We start from the raw sequence: 20263 nt of genomic DNA on the forward strand, positions 1-20263 counted from the left end.
AAAAAATGATTAAATTAAGTTATTAGATAAAAACTATTTTATGATTTATATCTAATGTTTTAAACCGGTAGTCGAGGTTCTTATTCCGAAAACTTGAATCTGGTAGTGGAGGTTGTTACGATTGAAGCTAGAATTTTATTGGAAAACTTGATTTACTGCTCTTTCGGTTGGTCAACGTTGAAGGTTAGAACTGTTCGACCATTTGGGTTAATTTCGACTGAATAGTCATAGGGGAAAATAATTGATTTGGTGGTATGTTGTTATAAGATGGAATCAATAGATGCTTTGAGACCCAATTACAATTCTCATATGATAAAGATATGTGTGCTCAGATTAATAGGAATATTAATGATGTGAATGTTGGTGCACAATAAACCGGTTTCCTAAACGCAAAACCTCTCAAAAAGCCGCCATGTTGAAAGCTTTACAGTTGTTACAATTGTGGATTTTATGTAACATGTTTTCAATGATTCTTTATTTGGTAACCCCTTTTAAAGCCCGTAACATGGTTCAATGATCATTTGTTCGGCTTCTCTCACAACTACCAGACAACATTTTACACTTGCTATCTATAAGAACATGGACTTGTATGGTTCAAGAATTTGAAAAATAGTATCTTTAAATTAGGTTGAATAATAGTTCTAGACATGTTGATTATGCTGATCTAAAACACTTGTTAAGTCCTTCTCCTTCTCCCTCTCCTCCTCCTGTCACGTCAACGGGTGAGCTCGAGACGTGGATTCGTCAGAGAGACTGAAAACAGATTATTACAATCAACATTAGTATGGCATGTTGATGTCTTTAAATATTGATGCAAATCGAACAAAGTAAAACATGGAACATAACGGTAGTTGACTTATTACCGGCTGCTTTTTTATATGTTATGCATTCATGTTATTCACGGTTTAATTTACATTTTATACTTAAACTCTCAAAACCCAATCACTGGCATCCAATCTCTAAATCGGTAAACTCAAAAGATAAACAGAGTATTTAAAGTTTAAACATATGTGTTTGACAATCGGGTATATGAATGAGATTATAAATATCCGTCCCGTTGTCATCCTAATAACTTGACGCTCTACAAGTTCAACCATGGCCCAACCCAACCCGAATAGTCCAAGATCAACCAATCTTATATCAGTAGTCCTCGGTTTTGATTTTCTATAAATTTTATGTTTAGGATTTTGTTTCAACCCGATGCATACCACACCAACAAAAGTACCAATATTTAATTTATATTAAGTTTGCTATAATTATAATACTTTAATGCCTTGTTTATATTGTTTGCTGAGTTTTTTTATTTTGGCTAAAAATTGAAACGAACATGTTATCGGTTGTTGTTCGGCTGGTAAGCTATACCTGAGGATGGAGTTTTCAAGCGTGTTATATCATCGATCTTCAGCGGTTTCAAGATGAATTCTTGAGCCCCTTCTTCTAAACATCTGTTTTTATTACAACAGAAAAAACATGTGTTTTAAAATATGTACTTATTTAATAAAAAATTGACAACAGTAAAAGAAAAGATTTGTTTCTCCAATCATCATACCGACGTATGCGAGTTTCGATGTTTTCTGATGACATAATGACCATCTGTATGTGTCGATGGGTTGAAGAACTCTGCATAATTAGTAACCAAACTAGCTTAATTCATCTCTCATATATAAAAAAAGTTAACTTTGGCAAACAAACAGACCTTTATCTTCTGAAGCAGCTCAAAGCCAGTCATTTCTAGCATTGAGTAATCACTAATTATCAAATCAACCTTCAAAGTGTTGGAAAATTTGTTACGCGTGCATTAGTAGGTTGTTATGACACAACAAATGCATACTAATAGACATTGATGAATGAGATATCGATGTGTGATTGTAAGTATTTGAAAGAAAATACTATAGTGGTGTATCCCACATTGGTGGGATGAAAAACTTATGCCTTGTTTTTCCTCTATAAATAGAGAGGTAAACTAAGTTGCAATACACACCAAACCTTACATACAACACAAACATTGTTGCAAGGTTTTTCCAACTTCTTCTTCTTCTTCTTCTTCTTCTACATTTCTGGTTTCTCTTATTCGAACCCTTTTCAAGTTTACGGTTAACTTCGGCAGTACTACTGCTCCGGCTGTTGTACCCTGGGAAACAACGAGTTCTCTTGGAAGACTCGAAATATTGTTTTAAGGGCCTCGTGTTCAACACGATCCTCAGCCAAACGTTTATATATATATATATATATATATATATATATATATATATATATATATATATATATATATATTGTATTGTATTTGGTTTATTTCCTTGATTCTGTATTGTATTTCAGATTCTTATATTGTATTGTATAAGTAATAAAACTGTTTGTTAATTTTCTGTTTATTTACTCAATTCACGAATTCGGTTCCTACAATCTTAAAACAATATTTTTAAAACCGTTTCGTGAAAACTTTGTTTAAATTTTCAGAAACTATTTTATTTTGATCCAAACCAGTTTTGTTTCAAAATAGTATATGTTTTAAAAACAGTTTTTCTTTTCTGTTTTGGTCTCAGAATCAAGAATTGGATCTTCAAAGTTGGACTTACACAGATTCGTTCTTGGTTTAGCATTCTGAAATCAGAAAAGGCTCCTTTTTTGGGCTGGTTTTGTTATCTCGCACGAGATAAAGCTATCTCGCACGGGATAAATTTATCTGGCAAATTTCTGAATTTTCTGAATTTTTTTTCTAAGTTACTAACTTGGTCTGTTTTCTGTGTGCAAGAATGACATGACCAACCCCAAACACTTCTAATGCTACCCCTGCTGTCCATTTGACCACCCCAGCCAATGTGGAAGCGACCATAATGGCTAACCATGCTGAAAAACCCGAAAAGTTCACGGGTGTCCACTTTAAGAGGTGGCAGCAGAAAATGTTTTTCTACTTGACAACCTTGAACTTAGCACAATTCTTGGAGAAAACAGCCCCCATACCCACTGCCCAAGATGATGCCCAAAGTGTGAGTGCTTTGGACGCTTGGAAACATTCTGAATTTCTATGTCGCAATTACGTGCTCAATGGTTTGGCGGATCCATTGTATAACGTCTATTGTGGGATAAAGACTACCAAAGAACTATGGGAGTCTTTAGACAAGAAGTATAAAACCGAAGATGCGGGAACAAAGATATTTGTTGTGGCCCATTTTTTGGACTTTAAAATGGTTGACTCCAAGACTGTGATCACCCAAGTCCAAGAACTACAAGTTATACTTCATGAAATTCATGCCGAGGGTATGACACTTAGTGAAACGTTCCAAGTTGCAGCCATAATTGAAAAGTTGCCTCCTAGTTGGGTTGAGTTTAAGAACTATCTTAAGCACAAACGAAAGGAGATGACTATTGATGAATTAATTGTTCGTCTTCGAATTGAGGAAGACAATAAAACGGCTCAAAAATCAGCTCGTGTGGAGCCAATGGCTAAGGCCAACTTGGTTGAACTTGGACAATCTTCTAGGGGGGGGGGGGGGGTAAGGGTAAGGGTAAAATGAATAAGGGAAAGGGAAAGGGAAAGGTGAACCTTGGACCGAAGAAGGAGGTTGTAAAAAATAAACCTCAATCTTCAAACTTCCAAGGTGTTTGTTACAATTGTAATGAGAATGGCCATCGTGCGAACCAATGCAAGAAGCTTAAGCGTGAGCGTGCGCATATGGTGGATGAAAATGGTGAACCGTTGGTGGCAATGATCACCTAGCTCTCGGCAATGATTGAAGAAATCAATCTTGTGGGGGACAAACCGCAAGGATGGTTCATTGATACGGGTGCGACCCGTCATGTGTGTGGTGACAAGACCCTCTTTAGCACCTTTAAGGAGGCTGCTAGTGATGATAAGTTGTTTATGGGGAATCAAGCAACGGCCGACATCAAGGGTGAAGGGAATGTGATCTTGAAGATGACTTCGGGAAAAGAACTTACTCTGAGCAACACTTTGTATGTGCCCGAAATTCGTAAGAATTTGGTTTCGGGTTGGTTGCTTAATAAGTTTGGTTTTCGTTTAGTGTTTGAGTCGGACAAGTTTGTCTTGACTAAGCGTGGAATGTATTTTGGTAAGGGCTATGCCCTCAATGGTATGTTTAAACTTGATGTAACTGTGATTGGAAATGAAATGAATAAGGCATCTACTTCTGCTTATATTATTGAGTCTTTAAATTCAAATGTTTGGCATGGTAGATTATGACATGTAAATTTCAATTCACTTCGTCGTTTAATTAAAATTAAAAAGCATACCAACATTCCACATTGATACAAACTCGAAATGCGAATCATGTGTTGAATCCAAACTTACAAGATCATCCTTCAAATCGGTTGAAAGAATAACCGAAACACTTGATTTAATTTACACCGATGTGTGCAATTTAAAAATGTGTCCAACAAGAGGAGGAAACAAATATTTCATCACGTTTATTGATGATTGCTCAAAATATTGCTATGTATATTTACTTAAAAGTAAATATGAAGCAATAGAAAAATTTATCTTGTTTAAAAATGAAGTTGAGTTACAACTTAACAAGAAAATTAAAGGTGTGAGAAGCGATCGAGGAGGTGAATACGTTTCACCATTTGCGGATTTATGCGCACAAAGTGGCATAATACATGAATTAACCCCTCCATATTCTCCACAATCAAATGGCATGGCGGAACGAAAGAACCGTACATTGAAAGAGATGATGAATGCCATGTTGGTTAGTTCTGGGGTGAGCCATGACATGTGGGGGATGCCATTTTAACGGCAAATTATCTTTTAAATAAGATACCTCTCAAGAATAGGGACGAGACTCCTTATAAGTTATGGAAGGGAAGAGAACCTTCGTACAAATATATGAAAGTGTGGGGGTGCCTAGCTAAAGTCACCGTACCACCTCCTAAAGTTCTTAGGATTGGTCCCAAAACTGTTGATTGCATTTTCATTTGATATGCTCACAATAGTAGTGCACATCGGTTTTTGGTACATGAATCCAAAAATCCAAATGTACACGTAAACACTTTCATGGAGGCGAGCCCCAATACTGTCTCGTATTGGCTAAGGCCAACTTGGTTGAACTTGGACAATCTTCTAGGGGGGGGGGGTAAGGGTAAGGGTAAAATGAATAAGGGAAAGGGAAAGGGAAAGGTGAACCTTGGACCGAAGAAGGAGGTTGTAAAAAATAAACCTCAATCTTCAAACTTCCAAGGTGTTTGTTACAATTGTAATGAGAATGGCCATCGTGCGAACCAATGCAAGAAGCTTAAGCGTGAGCGTGCACATATGGTGGATGAAAATGGTGAACCGTTGGTGGCAATGATCACCTAGCTCTCGGCAATTATTGAAGAAATCAATCTTGTGGGGGACAAACCGCAAGGATGGTTCATTGATACGGGTGCGACCCGTCATGTGTGTGGTGACAAGACCCTCTTTAGCACCTTTAAGGAGGCTGCTAGTGATGATAAGTTGTTTATGGGGAATCAAGCAACGGCCGACATCAAGGGTGAAGGGAATGTGATCTTGAAGATGACTTCGGGAAAAGAACTTACTCTGAGCAACACTTTGTATGTGCCCGAAATTCGTAAGAATTTGGTTTCGGGTTGGTTGCTTAATAAGTTTGGTTTTCGTTTAGTGTTTGAGTCAGACAAGTTTGTCTTGACTAAGCGTGGAATGTATTTTGGTAAGGGCTATGCCCTCAATGGTATGTTTAAACTTGATGTAACTGTGATTGGAAATGAAATGAATAAGGCATCTACTTCTGCTTATATTATTGAGTCTTTAAATTCAAATGTTTGGCATGGTAGATTATGACATGTAAATTTCAATTCACTTCGTCGTTTAATTAAAATTAAAAAGCATACCAACATTCCACATTGATACAAACTCGAAATGCGAATCATGTGTTGAATCCAAACTTACAAGATCATCCTTCAAATCGGTTGAAAGAATAACCGAAACACTTGATTTAATTTACACCGATGTGTGCAATTTAAAAATGTGTCCAACAAGAGGAGGAAACAAATATTTCATCACGTTTATTGATGATTGCTCAAAATATTGCTATGTATATTTACTTAAAAGTAAATATGAAGCAATAGAAAAATTTATCTTGTTTAAAAATGAAGTTGAGTTACAACTTAACAAGAAAATTAAAGGTGTGAGAAGCGATCGAGGAGGTGAATACGTTTCACCATTTGCGGATTTATGCGCACAAAGTGGCATAATACATGAATTAACCCCTCCATATTCTCCACAATCAAATGGCATGGCGGAACGAAAGAACCGTACATTGAAAGAGATGATGAATGCCATGTTGGTTAGTTCTGGGGTGAGCCATGACATGTGGGGGATGCCATTTTAACGGCAAATTATCTTTTAAATAAGATACCTCTCAAGAATAGGGACGAGACTCCTTATAAGTTATGGAAGGGAAGAGAACCTTCGTACAAATATATGAAAGTGTGGGGGTGCCTAGCTAAAGTCACCGTACCACCTCCTAAAGTTCTTAGGATTGGTCCCAAAACTGTTGATTGCATTTTCATTTGATATGCTCACAATAGTAGTGCACATCGGTTTTTGGTACATGAATCCAAAAATCCAAATGTACACGTAAACACTTTCATGGAGGCGAGCCCCAATACTGTCTCGTATTTTGAGCACGTGTTTCCTAAGTTAGGACACACACATGAGGTCTCATCATCACAAGCGAATGATGTAGGTGCAAGCTCATCAACACAAAATGACGACTTGGTTCATGAAGGAACACATTAACGGCCCGAGACTGAGGATGGTGATTTAAGACGAAGTAAAAGACAAAAGGTTGCAAAATCCTTTGGTCCTGACTTCGTAAGCTTTATGGTTGAAGGTGAACCTAATACCGACCATGAAGCGGTGACCTCACCTGAAGGACCTCAATGGAAAAGAAGCAATCAAGAATGAAATTGATTCGATCTTACAAAATCATACTTGGGAATTGGTAGATCTTCCAGTTGGTTGCAAACCACTTGGATATCGTTGGATATTCAAAAAGAAGATGAAAACCGATGGAAGTATTGATAAATACAAGGCGAGGCTAGTGATCAAAGGTTTTAGACAAAAGGAAGGTCTAGACTATTTTGATACTTACTCACCTATAACACGTATAACCTCTATAAGGTTGGTGCTTGCAATCGCGTCTTTACGAAGTTTGGAAGTGCACCAAATGGATGTAAAAATGGCTTTTCTAAATGGTGATTTGGAAGAAGAGATATACATGGAGCAACCTAAGGGTTTCTCCGCCCCTGGTCAAAAGGGCAAAGTATGCAAACTCATCAAGTCTTTGTATGGCTTGAAGCAAGCTCCAAAACAATGGCACCAAAAGTTTGACCAAGTCATGATTAGCAATGGTTTCAAAATTAATGAGTGTGATAAATGTGTTTATGTTAAAAACACAAATGGAGGTTATGTTATTTTATGCCTTTATGTGGATGACATGCTTATCATTGGGAGTAATGATAAAATGGTTCAATCTACAAAAGACATGTTAAAGGCACGATTTGACATGAAAAACATGGGTTTAGTTGATACTATTCTTGGAATAAAAATCATTAAAACCAAAGAATGTCTTACTTTGAGTCAAGCACACTATGTCGACAAGATTCTTGAAAAATTCAACAATGAAGACAAGCGAGTGGCTCGTTCTCCTGTTGACACTACTCTACATCTATGTAAAAATAGAGCTGAGCCGGTTGCTCAATTAGAGTATTCAAGAATCATTGGAAGTCTAATGTATCTCATGACATGTACGAGACCCGATTTAGCATACGCGGTGAGTAGGCTAAGTAGATATACTAGCAATCCAAGTGTTCAACATTAGAAAGCTATTATAAGGGTGCTTAGGTACATAAGATACACAAGAGACTATGGTTTGCATTATACCAACCATCCAACCGTGATCGAAGGGTATACTGATGTGAACTGGATTTCGGATATGAAAGATTCCAAATCAACAAGTGGGTACGTGTTCCTACTTGGTGGGGCAGCAATATCTTGGAAATCATCCAAACAAACTGTAATTGCTAGATCCACAATGGAGTCTGAATTCATTGCCTTAGACAAATCTGGGGAAGAGGCAGAATGGTTACGTCAATTCATGGAAGACATTCCACAATGGCCAAAGCTGTTGTCGGCAATTTTCATACACTGTGCAGTGAGTCTGCAATTGGTAGATCTCAACGTTCAATGTATAATGGCAAATCAAGGCATATGAGACGTAGACATAACACGATACGACAACTACCGTAAACGGGTGTTATCACGATTGACCATGTGAGGTCAGAAGATATCATTGCAGGCCCGTTAACAAAAGGCTTAAGCACGGATAAATTTTATAAGTTGTTGAGTGGAATGGGACTAAAGCCCGCGATAAAGGAAGTATGAGGGAAACCTAACTTAGCAGACTGGAGATCCCAAGAGCTAAGTTCAATAGGCAAACTTAATCATATGACTAGAGGCAGTCACTGTGGGGGAGTACCCCAAAACCAAAGGGAGTCTTGAACTTCCTAGTCCTTTCTCCTAGGGGAGTACCCTAAAACCAGTGACATTTGGGAGAGGTTAAGCATATTAAGGTTAAGTGAAATAACCATGATGCTTTTAATGATTTATGGGAATCACCTATGTTAGAGAGAAGTGTGGTCGCTTCGAATGGAATTGTGGGGAGACGCAATTTCCTAGAGCTCTCGCAGAACCAGGACCGTGATCCATGACCATAACGGACACAAGAATGAGGGGTTGACCAAACCAGGGAGAGTATTGTGTGAAGGCATATTGTCGTATACACAAATGGGGGTCTGTTCAAAGTCATCGCGACTACAAACCGCTAGGAGGCTAAGTATGCTTCACAACGGAAGGTTCAAAAGGTAACACCTACCTATCCGGCAATACTCAACTGTTGAAACTTACTTCGAAGAATCGATTTCCATTCATGTGGGGGATTGTTGGAAAATTTGTTACGTGTGCATTAGTAGGTTATTATGACACAACACATGCACACTAATAGACATTGATGAATGAGATATCGATGTGTGATTGTGTGTATTTGAAAGAAAATACTATAGTGGTGTATCCCACATTGGTGGGATGAAAAACTTGTGCCTTGTTTTTCCTCTATAAATAGAGATGTAAACTAAGTTGCAACACACACCAAACCTTACACACAACACAAGCATTGTTGCAAGGTTTTTCCAACTTCTTCTTCTTCTAAATTTTTGGTTTCTCTTATTCGAACCTTTTTCAGGTTTACGGTTAACTCCGGCAGTACTACTGCTCCGGCTGTTGTACCCTGGAAAACAACGAGTTCTCTTGGGAGACTCAAAATATTGTTTTAAGGGCCCCATGTTCAACACGATCCCCAGCCAAACCGTTTATATATATATATATATTGTATTGTATTTGGTTTATTTCCTTGATTCTGTATTGTATTTCAGATTCTTGTATTGTATTGTATTGTATTGTATGAGTAATAAAACTGTTTGTTAATTTTCTGTTTATTTACTCAATTCACGAATTCAGTTCCTACACAAAGTACTGTTGTTTTCGTTGTTATCTTTATCTAAACCTAACACTTGCAAAGCTTTGCTACCGCAATTCACAGCAGTGACTGCATACAATTAATTAATTAATTAATTATTCTTCGCGGTGATTAAACTCATATATGCATAGAATTAATAATGAAGTGGTGAAATGAATCTGAAAGAGTATGTACGTACCTGTGCAAAAAGATTTGAGAAGAAGCCTCTTGACGAGCATCCGGTTGACGATGTTGTCGTCGACTACAAGGACGTGCAGCTGATCCATTTGATGATGATGAAATTAATATGAATATGAATATGAATATGAATATGAATGATAATTAATGAAGAGAGCTGGTAGGTAGTATTTGTAGTAACCTGGTGCATGTATGTGAGTGACTGGCTGGCCACCAATTAGTGATAGAGAATTGCTGATCATGATAATACATGTATATGATCTTCTTCTTCCTTTCTTTCTGTTAATGGTAAAAGGAAATGCTTATAACACAATCTTTGCCTGTTTTAGCCATTAATAGGCAATGCAGATATGGATGCTCTTCACATCCAGAAAGAAAGTTGAAATTATTGCATGTGTTTCTTAAACCATTGTTGGCTTTCAAACGGAGAACCCGACCCTAACCCAAACCCACTTTCATTTTTATAGTAATAAAGGAATCATTATCATACTAATCATGGGTACGTACTCTCATCTTATCTTTGTAACTTTATTATTATTTGTTTTTATTTTTATTTGTTTTGAAGCACTGCTTGCGGTGCGCGCATATAATGTATATATGTGTGAACCCTCGGGTGGGCAAAAGTGAAATTGCACTAATTTTGACGTTATTTTACTAAACTCGTGAAAATAACGTTAAAAGTAGCGGAAGGTTAATCAGGCATCATGTGGTGGCGTTGATAGCCGAAAGACAAGGGTACATGCACCGATCAGCCGATGATTGAGTGCTATGTTCCTTATGTCCAAGGCTTGATGCAAAACTACTATCGAGCCGGGGGTCTCACCGGAAGCAGCCTCTCTATCCCTATGGGGTAGAGGTAAGGATATCTACATCTTACCCTCCTCAGACCCTACCATAGTTTTGCTATTGGTGGGATATACTGAGTACGTTGATGATGATGATGATTTTTATTTGTTTTGGTTAATTATTACTGTATGTTGCTTCCTTTGAAATTGATTGGATGAATGGCAACTATTATTATTTTGTGGTGTTTTTTTCTAGTTTAAGGAAAAAATTAAAATATTGAGGTTTGTTGTTTGATTATTTGATGTTCAATAGCTTAGCTGAGCAAGAGTTGGTTTGTGCTTGGAATGGTTTGTAAACATGTCTAGTCAGCTTGGTTGATAACAGTTCTGAGCCAAGCTAGCTAAGTTTGTAAATTAGTTTATTTTAAGCTAGTTTTATTGAGCCACCGGCTATTTAAGCATATCTAGACTTAGCAATAGCAAGCAGGCCACATATGAGTGTGTGTTTATAATTAGATATATTGAAAATAAATATTTTGAGCCGAGCCGAGCTGGCTCGGTTTGTGAATGAAATGATTTTTAGATTCAAGCTTTTAAAGCATCTCTAATTATCAATATCATCTCACTTTAATACCGTCTTTCATTTAAGAAACACTATTCTGAGTTTTAAGTTCTGGGATTCTTTTTATCCGAGTACCTAAATGGATAAATGCCTAAAAGCTTACATTATGTATGATTTTGCATAAAACAATACTCTTTTAATTGCTTATGGCTGTTATGTATAAATATTTGTATATTTGTTAATATCGTGTTCTTCGTGTGCTTTTCTTGTGCTTGTGACTTTGTTAAGTTAAAGGTTTATCCAACATGGGTACACATGATGTAACAATTGTTTTGGTCATTGGTAATAACTAATAACACTAATTACAACTTTATATTGTCACGAATTTTGCAATGCTCACACTCCCGTTAGCATCATTTATAGTATTGAAGGCTCGGGATAGGATAAAATAAAAATCACTTGAGTTGAGAATCAAAAACTTTATAAACGCATTGTCAATCACGTATTTTAAATTAAAATTTGAATATTGTGGTAAACAATTATAGTTAATAAAAAATGTAAAAGTAAATTTACATTTTCTCTCTCTAAATTTTTACAAGTTAAAGAAAGTGTAAAAAAAACTGTCAAACAATTTTCTTTATTTTTAATTTTTTGATGTTTTGTATTAAATTTAACCACATATATTATAATATTACATACGCTTAAAAAAACAAAAAAAATAATGTTACATAGGGTTTTTACGAGTTTTATCAACTCAAAGGGGTTTTCAAACTATACATCTCTTTGGCTCCTTTTGTTGTATTACATGAAACTTACTAATGCATTTGTAAAGAGTTTTACATGTTATGGGCCTATAACCGCAACATTTAAAAGTCTTTTGTATAGTATTAGATAAACGATCAACTTATCCTCAAACAAATACAAGACAATCTAAACCCATGAGATTGAATAAAAAGGAAACAACCCAACTTTAGGCTAGTGTCACTCATGTTGTGTGAATTATATGTATCATTTAACACTTATTATTATACGTTTTCCGAGTCATTATCTTATATGTTTATATTTGAGGGACACATTTAACATACCTTATTCACTTATATTACTTGAATGTAACTTGAGTGTTCATAGGTGTGTATGTTTGACGTTAGTGGGCGTAAGAAATTTAACCAGAAATCTAACTTTTTTTATATTCCAATGTGCAACTAAGATGTATCATAAATTATGAAGAGACTATTGGTGTCGAGGTGAAGCGGAATATTGTTAAGTATGTGCAGAAGCATTTTACTTGTTTGCAAGTCAAGGATGAATACCAAAAGCGTTTGTGGCAAGATTTAACCATTGAATATTCCATCATGGATATGAGAACATGTCACCATGGATTTTTTTTGACTAAGTTGCCAAAAATTTCATAACCCCTTGTTGTTTAAGCTATACATAGTGGGTGGAAAAATGGGCGATTTCTTGGAGGAACAACCCCCCCCCCCCTGCGGCGATAAGAGGGGCGACTGGGGGGAATCTTCTTTTTGTCACCGGATTTTGTTTGTCTTTTGTAAGGTATTGGAGAAACGATTTAACTTATATCTTCAAACAAAAGAGGCATAAATAAAAGACTATACAAACCCAAGAGAGTAAAAGTTGAAAACCGATAAGTAAAAAAATTACAAAATTATCCGTTTTCTAGTTAACTTTTTTGGGTTTGTATCATCTTGCATTTATACACCTATATTAGAAGTTGTAAAGACCAAGTCTTCCCCAGCGATCAAGAATGCAACGACGGGTCAAAGAGTACGATGGCGGTGATCGAATAATGTGGTGGCGAGACGGTAGTAGTCTTTTAAAGAAGTCTTAAACCGCCTCTACAAACATTGTTTAACTCGGGTATACCTGCAACTTTTGATACTATTACAATATATGGTCCATCGCTCTTATTTTAAACAACTTAATTGTTCAAAATTCATATGACTTTGTAGCATCTGAAGATCATTAAGTTTGAATTTTAATATTAATTTCAAATGATGTCATCGCATTCGAAAATCTTTTAATTAAGTTTAAACTTTAAATTTTAAATTTAATATATTTATTCACTTTTAGTTGGTTTATGTTATGTTCATGTTCATATTGTTTTTATTTTATATCTTTGATAATCATAAAAGTATTAGTTTATAAGGGTAAAGTTAAAATACAAAGGACAAAAAAAATGAGAAGGGTGAGAAGAAATTTAGTTCATTGATCTTAGATTTGAATGACTGATATTAATTTAATAAATAAAAATTGATGGAAAGGGCATGAAGGTTATAACCCACATTTGTTGACTTTCTCTCTCCACATACAAGGCACATGTCAACCCCCATCATTTTAAAATTTCCATAACTTTTTCATACGACATTATTCTTTTAAAAAAAATCACCATAATAATAAGCGTTTTTTATCTTTAATATGAGTATCATATTGTTATATAAAAATAAAAAAAATTAATGGGTTTTTTAATTGTGTTTTTTGTTGTTCATTGTGTAATATGTTGTTTCCATTGTGTTTTACATTTAAAATCATTGTGTTGTATATATTCACCATTGTGTCTTACGTTTTAGGTCATTGTGTTATACGTATTCACAATTGTGTCTTACCTTTTAGGTCATTGTGTTATACCTATTCACCATTGTGTTTTACGTTTCAAGTTATTGTGTAACATGTATTAATCATTGTGTTTTATGTATTAGATAATTTATTGTTATTTTATCGTTATTTTTACATATTATTATTACACAACGGTGTTATTAGTATTTAAAAAACATAATGATGAGTTGAAAGACACAATGACGAAAAAACACAATGATGAAAAAAGACACAATGATAAGCGAAAAGACACAATGGTGTGCGAAAGACACAATGACAAGAAAAGACACAGTGATAAGCAAAAAGACACAATGGTGTGCGAAAAGACACAATGACGAAAAAATACACAATGATAAACGAAAAGACACAATAGTGTGCGAAAAGACACAATGGTGTGCGAAAAGACACAATGGTGTGCGAAAAGACACAATGACGAAAAAAGACACAATGGTGTGTGAAAAGACACAATGGTGTGTGAAAAGACACAATGACGAAAAAAGACACAATGATAAACGAAAAGACACAATGGTGTGCAAAAAGACACAATGACGAAAAAAGACACAATGATAAACGAAAAGACATAATGGTGTGCGAAAAGACACAATGACGAAAAAAGACACAATGATAAACGAAAAGACACAATGATAAGCGAAAAGACACAATGGTGTGCGAAAAGACACAGTGACGAAAAAAGAAACAATGATAAGCGAAAAGACACAATGGTGTGCGAAAAGACACAGTGACGAAAAAAGACACAGTGATAAGCGAAAAGACACAACGGTGTGCGAAAAGACACAATAACGAAAAAAGACACAATGATAAGCGAAAAGACACAATAGTGTGCGAAAATACACAATGACGAAAAAAGACACAATGATAAGCGAAAAGACACAATGGTGTGTAAAAAGACACAATGATACACGAAAAGACACAATGGTGTGCGAAAAGACACAATGACGTAATTTTTGTTTTAAATTTTATATAACAAAATCATACTCATGTTAAAGATAAAAAACGCTTGTTATTATGATGAATTTTTTAAAAAAAAAAAATATCATACGAAAAAGTTATAAACGTTCTAAAATGATGGGGGTATTAACATGTGCATTGCATGTGGAGAGAGAAAATGTATACAATTACCTCTATACCCTTTTACTTTTGGTCCACACTTGACACATGTCAATTATTTATGGCTTCTCACACTTCTTATTTTTGTAACCCTTTATAGAATAACTTGACCCGGGATGGATATGTTAAGAAATAAGAAGTGAATCAAATTGTATTGGTGGGATATTCTAATTATATGAAAATAACAATTTATGTTTTGTGTATATCTTTAAATTACTAACTATTCAAATTAAAAGTGTATATTAAATCAAATTAAAAATTCAGAGACTTTCATGTCTATATGGTTTATTATAAAACTCATATTTGTTTAGCTAATATAAAAATAAATTTAAGAATTTAGAGACTGTCATGTCTATATGATTTAAATATATACACTTTATGTGGTAATTGGTATCTTGTTTGTATAATATATGTTATGATAAATATGTTCTAGTACTAAGTGAAAAACTATCCACAGACCACATATTCTGACTTGTATGCATAAAAGTGTGTAAACGTATACGTATATGGACCACATGTGAAAAGACAACAATTTTTTTGACTTTGTTTGCATGAAGTGCTTTGAATATAAGTGAACCAATAGTTATAGGTGTTATTTTAGGACGAAAAAGATGTGACCTGATAGCATTCAAATTAATCTTATACGCGTTAGGTGTTGTAAATCTTAATAACAGAAGAATATGTAAAAAAAGACGTAGAAAGAAGAGAGAGGTCGGAACCCTTAATAACAGAAGAATATGAAAAAGAGATGTAGAGAGAAGAGAAAGGTTCAATTAGGCAGACCTTAGGCGACCGGATGGGGAGTTGGAAGTACTAGGCGTCGGAGAGTACTCGGGGATGGCTCACCGAGAAATCGGCCTAGGTGGGGATTACTCGTTGAGTACTCGACGCCTAGGCACACTTTTTACAACAATGATTAGGTGCATGTATTAGAATGAGATACAATAAAATATTTATAAGAGATAAAAACTTATGGAAAAAGTTAACTTGTATTAGGAGTTGATAACCACAATATTAATATATTTATAACAATACGCACCATATACTTTAGATTATTATATTTTTTTTTTGTCACACGGCGCTAAAGCGATAATAGGAGATGCAACAAAATAAGGTTTCACAACACAATGATTAACAAGGATTACATTTCATGTCTTAACAATATTGTAGCAAATATAAGAGTTGGGCACTAGGCCAATACTACATCTCAAAATCGTTTATTAGGTAATTGCTCGTTTAAGAAAATCGAATAATCAAAATTATGACAAAATCGGGTATAATAACCTAGGGATTGTGATTATAATAGCTTGAGATTGGACATGATATAATATCAAGTTACTTAGCTTGGGCCTCAAGTTTTATAAAAGCGTTTTTAACCATTTTAAGCGATTTTTAGAGTTTCTTTAAAATTTATAAAAATATAACATAAGTTAAACCAGGTTAATTAGCAATAAAAACAAGTTTTAATATGAAATATCCTAATTACATTCTTGAGTTGGGTAAATGAATACGAATTCAAATACGAAAAATCCGAAATGTTACAGTATGCGTGCATGTGAGAGTGATGCCCACACCCCCCCCCTTTTTCTCGATCCGCTTGAACGTTTGTAGATTCGGACCAAGTAGGTAGACTTGAGCTCAACATTCGCCGCCTCATCCACGACCTCCTTGTCAGTCTTCCACAACGTAAGATTAGGGACAAAAGTCGTAATTAACTCCAGAATAACTAATCAGACAGTCACTTAACGGAAGCATTTCATTTCATTTGATTGTTGACAGTTGAGATAACACCGTTAAGTCTCCTTTACCAGCACAGTGTTCGTTTGTTCCATCGGCGTCGCCTTAGATGACCACCACCGCCTCACCACCACTTCAGCCTTATTAATCCACCACCACTCTTCTACAAATAAATCAATAATGAATCCCACTGCTTGTATCAATAATAATAATAATAGTCATTATTTTTGTCGAAGCACGAGATGAATCTGACCTAATCCATGACGATGTTTCCACGGATTTCGAGATGAACGAACCACGTCTTGATCTTCTTCTCCGGCTGGTTGGGATCTGCAATGACTTTTTAGGGGGTGTGGAGGTGACCGCTAAGAAATCTCCAGGACCTCTTGTTCACAGACACAAAAATATGGTGGTGGCTCTTATTGAGAATAACCAACCCCTAATAAGGAAGTGGAGACCTCCTTATATAGGGAGCCTCATGGCCACCATCATGGTACCCTAATGGGCCTAGCCCAGTTAGGGTTACCTCCACAAAACCCCCTCAGCCCAATAACATTGTATTAGTCCATATAATAAAATAAGCCAAACATAATAAATTTAGGGTCGTAAACCGGGTTTAGTACCATACCCCTACAAGCCCCCCCAAGTCTAGCGTTGCTCCTGGGTGCGCAAGCGTTTAGGTGGAGCGCTGTACTTTATGAGGTGTGTTAGGGCGTGAGGCGGTTTTTTCCCTTTTCTTCGGCCTTATGTTTATTGTTTTTGAGTTTTGGGAGGTTTTCTTCATGATGGTGACGTGTTGTGGTTTTTATGATAATGATGGTGCACTAGAATGAATAAGATATAGCACGCTGAATAATAAAAGCCTGCGCGCGAGGAGACTTACGAGCTATGAGAATAATAAAGCTTGCGCGCGAGGCTACTTATGAGCTATGAGAATAATAAAAGCTTGCGCCCGAGGCGACTTACGAGCTATAAGAATAATAAAGCTTGCGCGCGTGAGGCGACTTACGAGCTGTAAAAATAATGAAGCCTGCGCGCGAGGCGACTTACGGATCTATGAGAATAATGAAGCCTGCGCGCGTGGCGTCTTACGAGCTATAAGAATAATAAAAGCTTGCGCGCGAGGCGTCTTACGAGCTATAAGAATAATAAAAGCTTGCGCGCGAGGCGTCTTACGAGTTATATGAATAATAAAGCTTGCGCGCGTGAGGCGACTTACGAGCTATAAAAATAATGAAGCCTGCGCGCGAGGCGACTTACGGATCTATAAGAATAATGAAGCCTGCGCGCGTGGCGTCTTACGAGCTATAAGAATAATAAAACCTTGCGCGCGAGGCGTCTTACGAGCTATAAGAATAATAAAAGCTTGCGCGCGAGGCGTCTTACGAGCTATATGAATAATAACGCTTGCGCGCGTGAGGCGACTTACGAGCTGTAAAAATAATGAAGCCTGCGCGCGAGGCGACTTACGGATCTATAAGAATAATGAAGCCTACGCGCGTGGCGTCTTACGAGCTATAAGAATAATAAAAGCTTGCGCGCGAGGCGTCTTACGAGCTATAAGAATAATAAAAGCTTGCGCGCGAGGCGTCTTACGAGCTATATGAATAATAAAGCTTGCGCGCGTGAGGCGACTTACGAGCTGTAAAAATAATGAAGCCTGCGCGCGAGGCGACTTACGGATCTATGAGAATAATGAAGCCTGCGCGCGTGGCGTCTTACGAGCTATAAGAATAATAAAAGCTTGCGCGCGAGGCGTCTTACGAGCTATAAGAATAATAAAGCTTGCGCGCGTGAGGCGACTTACGAGCTGTAAAAATAATGAAGCCTGCGCGCGAGGCGACTTACGAATCTATGAGAATAATGAAGCCTGCACGCGTGGCGTCTTACGAGCTATAAGAATAATAAAAGCTTGCGCGCGAGGCGTCTTACGAGCAATAAGAATAATAAAAGCTTGCGCGCGAGGCGACTTACGAGCTATAAAATGATGATAATAACTGGCCCTCAAGGGCCTCCTCCGCGCAGGATGAATATCCCGGCCTGTTTTCAAAATAATAATGGAGGCACAAATGGCCAGATAATAATAATGATGTCATAGGTGTTTGTGCGGCTCGTAGCCGAACCTGCAAAAACATGTCAACTAAAAGTGGATGTATTGCATGGTTCCTATCCTCGGGCAAATTATGAGGTGTGATATTATGAGGATTCCCAACCTTTAAGTTTGGCGCGTAGCCATATGGGATATTATGAGGATTCCAAACCTTTAAGTATGGCGCGTAGCCATATGGGATATTATGAGGATTCCCAACCTTTAAGTATGGCGCGTAGCCATATGGGATATTCTGAGGATTCCCAACCTTTAAGTATGGCGCGTAGCCATATGGGATATTATGAGGATTCCAAACCTTTAAGTATGGCGCGTAGCCATATGGGATATTATGAGGATTCCCAACCTTTAAGTATGGCGCGTAGCCATATGGTATATTATGAGGATTCCCGACCTTTAAGTATGGCGCGTAGCCATATGAGTACAATCATGGTTGTTCTTATCCTGATTTGGATTAGACTGTTCATTTGTTATGTCGCTTACGCGCGGCCTGCGCAATGTCTCCTTTATTCTCACGCGCAGATGTGGTGCGTGAGCGTGCATGATGCGTGAGCATCTAATATGCATGAGCGTACGTGAAGCCCAATAACATATGTGATGCGTGAGCATATGAGATGCGTGAGCATGTGATATGCGTGAACATACATGATGCGTGAGCATACGTGATGCGTGAGCATATGTGGTATGCGTGAGCATACGTGATACGCGTGAGCATGCGTGATGCGTGAGCATGTGATATGCGCCACGAGCATAGGTTTTGGCTGTCTTCATGAGCATGTGATATGCGTGAGCTGTGGCGTAGAGTAATCGCCGGGAACGCGCATGCGATCCGCTGTGGCGTAGAGTAATCCCCGGGAGCGCGCATGCGACCCGCTGTGGCGTAGAGTGATCGCCGGGAGCAGGCATGCAATTCGCTGTAGCGTAGAGTGATCGCCGGGGGCGCGCATGCGACCCGCTGTGGCGTAGAGTGATCGCCGGGAGCGCGCATGCGGCCCGCTGTGGCGTAGAGTGATCGCCGGGAGCGCGCATGCGACCCGCTGTTGCGTAGAGTGATCGCCGGGAGCGCGCATGCGACCCGCTGTGGGGTAGAGTGATCGCCGGAAGCGCGCATGCGGAACCCGAAGTTGATCCACAGGGAGCGATTTTGATCCGCGGTGGCGCGCACGATCTAGAGATTTTGAATATCCACATCAGGTAGGTTTTATGTAAAACCAACAGATCTAATAGGATTTATAGATCTATGAATATGAAGTGTGACTGTTGCTCAAACGAACCCAGATCTGAAAAAATCATAACTAGATTTGGTATATTTCACTTAGAAAAAACACAGATCTAAGGGTTTTCCTCAAAAGTTCGGTGGTATTTCTTCCTGTGTATTTCCAGATATTGAAGTATTTTTTAGATCTACGGATTTTTGGATTTCCATAGAACATATCTGAAAGAAGAAACCGTAGACCCGAGATATTGATGAACAGATCGGAGGGCCGAGACGAGAAGCGAAGCGTGGTTCATTGCCGTCCCACGGATGGCGCCAATGTCGAAGCACGAGATGAATCTGACCTGATCCATGACGATGTTTCCACGGATTTCGAGATGAACG

General features: G+C 37.4%; 1 protein-coding gene across 1 annotated transcript; it reads right to left on the reverse strand.

Annotated features, from left to right (window-relative positions):
• Positions 1 to 1330: 1330 nt before the first annotated feature.
• Positions 1331 to 9820, reverse strand: LOC143580709 (two-component response regulator ARR4-like). Its single transcript, XM_077063664.1, has 6 exons — positions 9733 to 9820; positions 9552 to 9623; positions 5294 to 5310; positions 1697 to 1771; positions 1550 to 1620; positions 1331 to 1445 (listed from the first exon to the last, which is right to left on the reverse strand). The coding sequence occupies exons 1-6, from the start codon at positions 9818 to 9820 to the stop codon at positions 1331 to 1333; spliced, it is 438 nt and encodes a 145-aa protein (XP_076919779.1).
• Between the last annotated feature and the right edge of the window lie 10443 nt (positions 9821 to 20263).

The sequence above is a fragment of the Bidens hawaiensis genome, unplaced genomic scaffold (genome assembly GCF_021521415.1).
Source record: "Bidens hawaiensis isolate Kalapana, Puna unplaced genomic scaffold, B.hawaiensis_p1.1 tig00030549_1, whole genome shotgun sequence".
Taxonomy (NCBI): Eukaryota; Viridiplantae; Streptophyta; class Magnoliopsida; order Asterales; family Asteraceae; genus Bidens; species Bidens hawaiensis.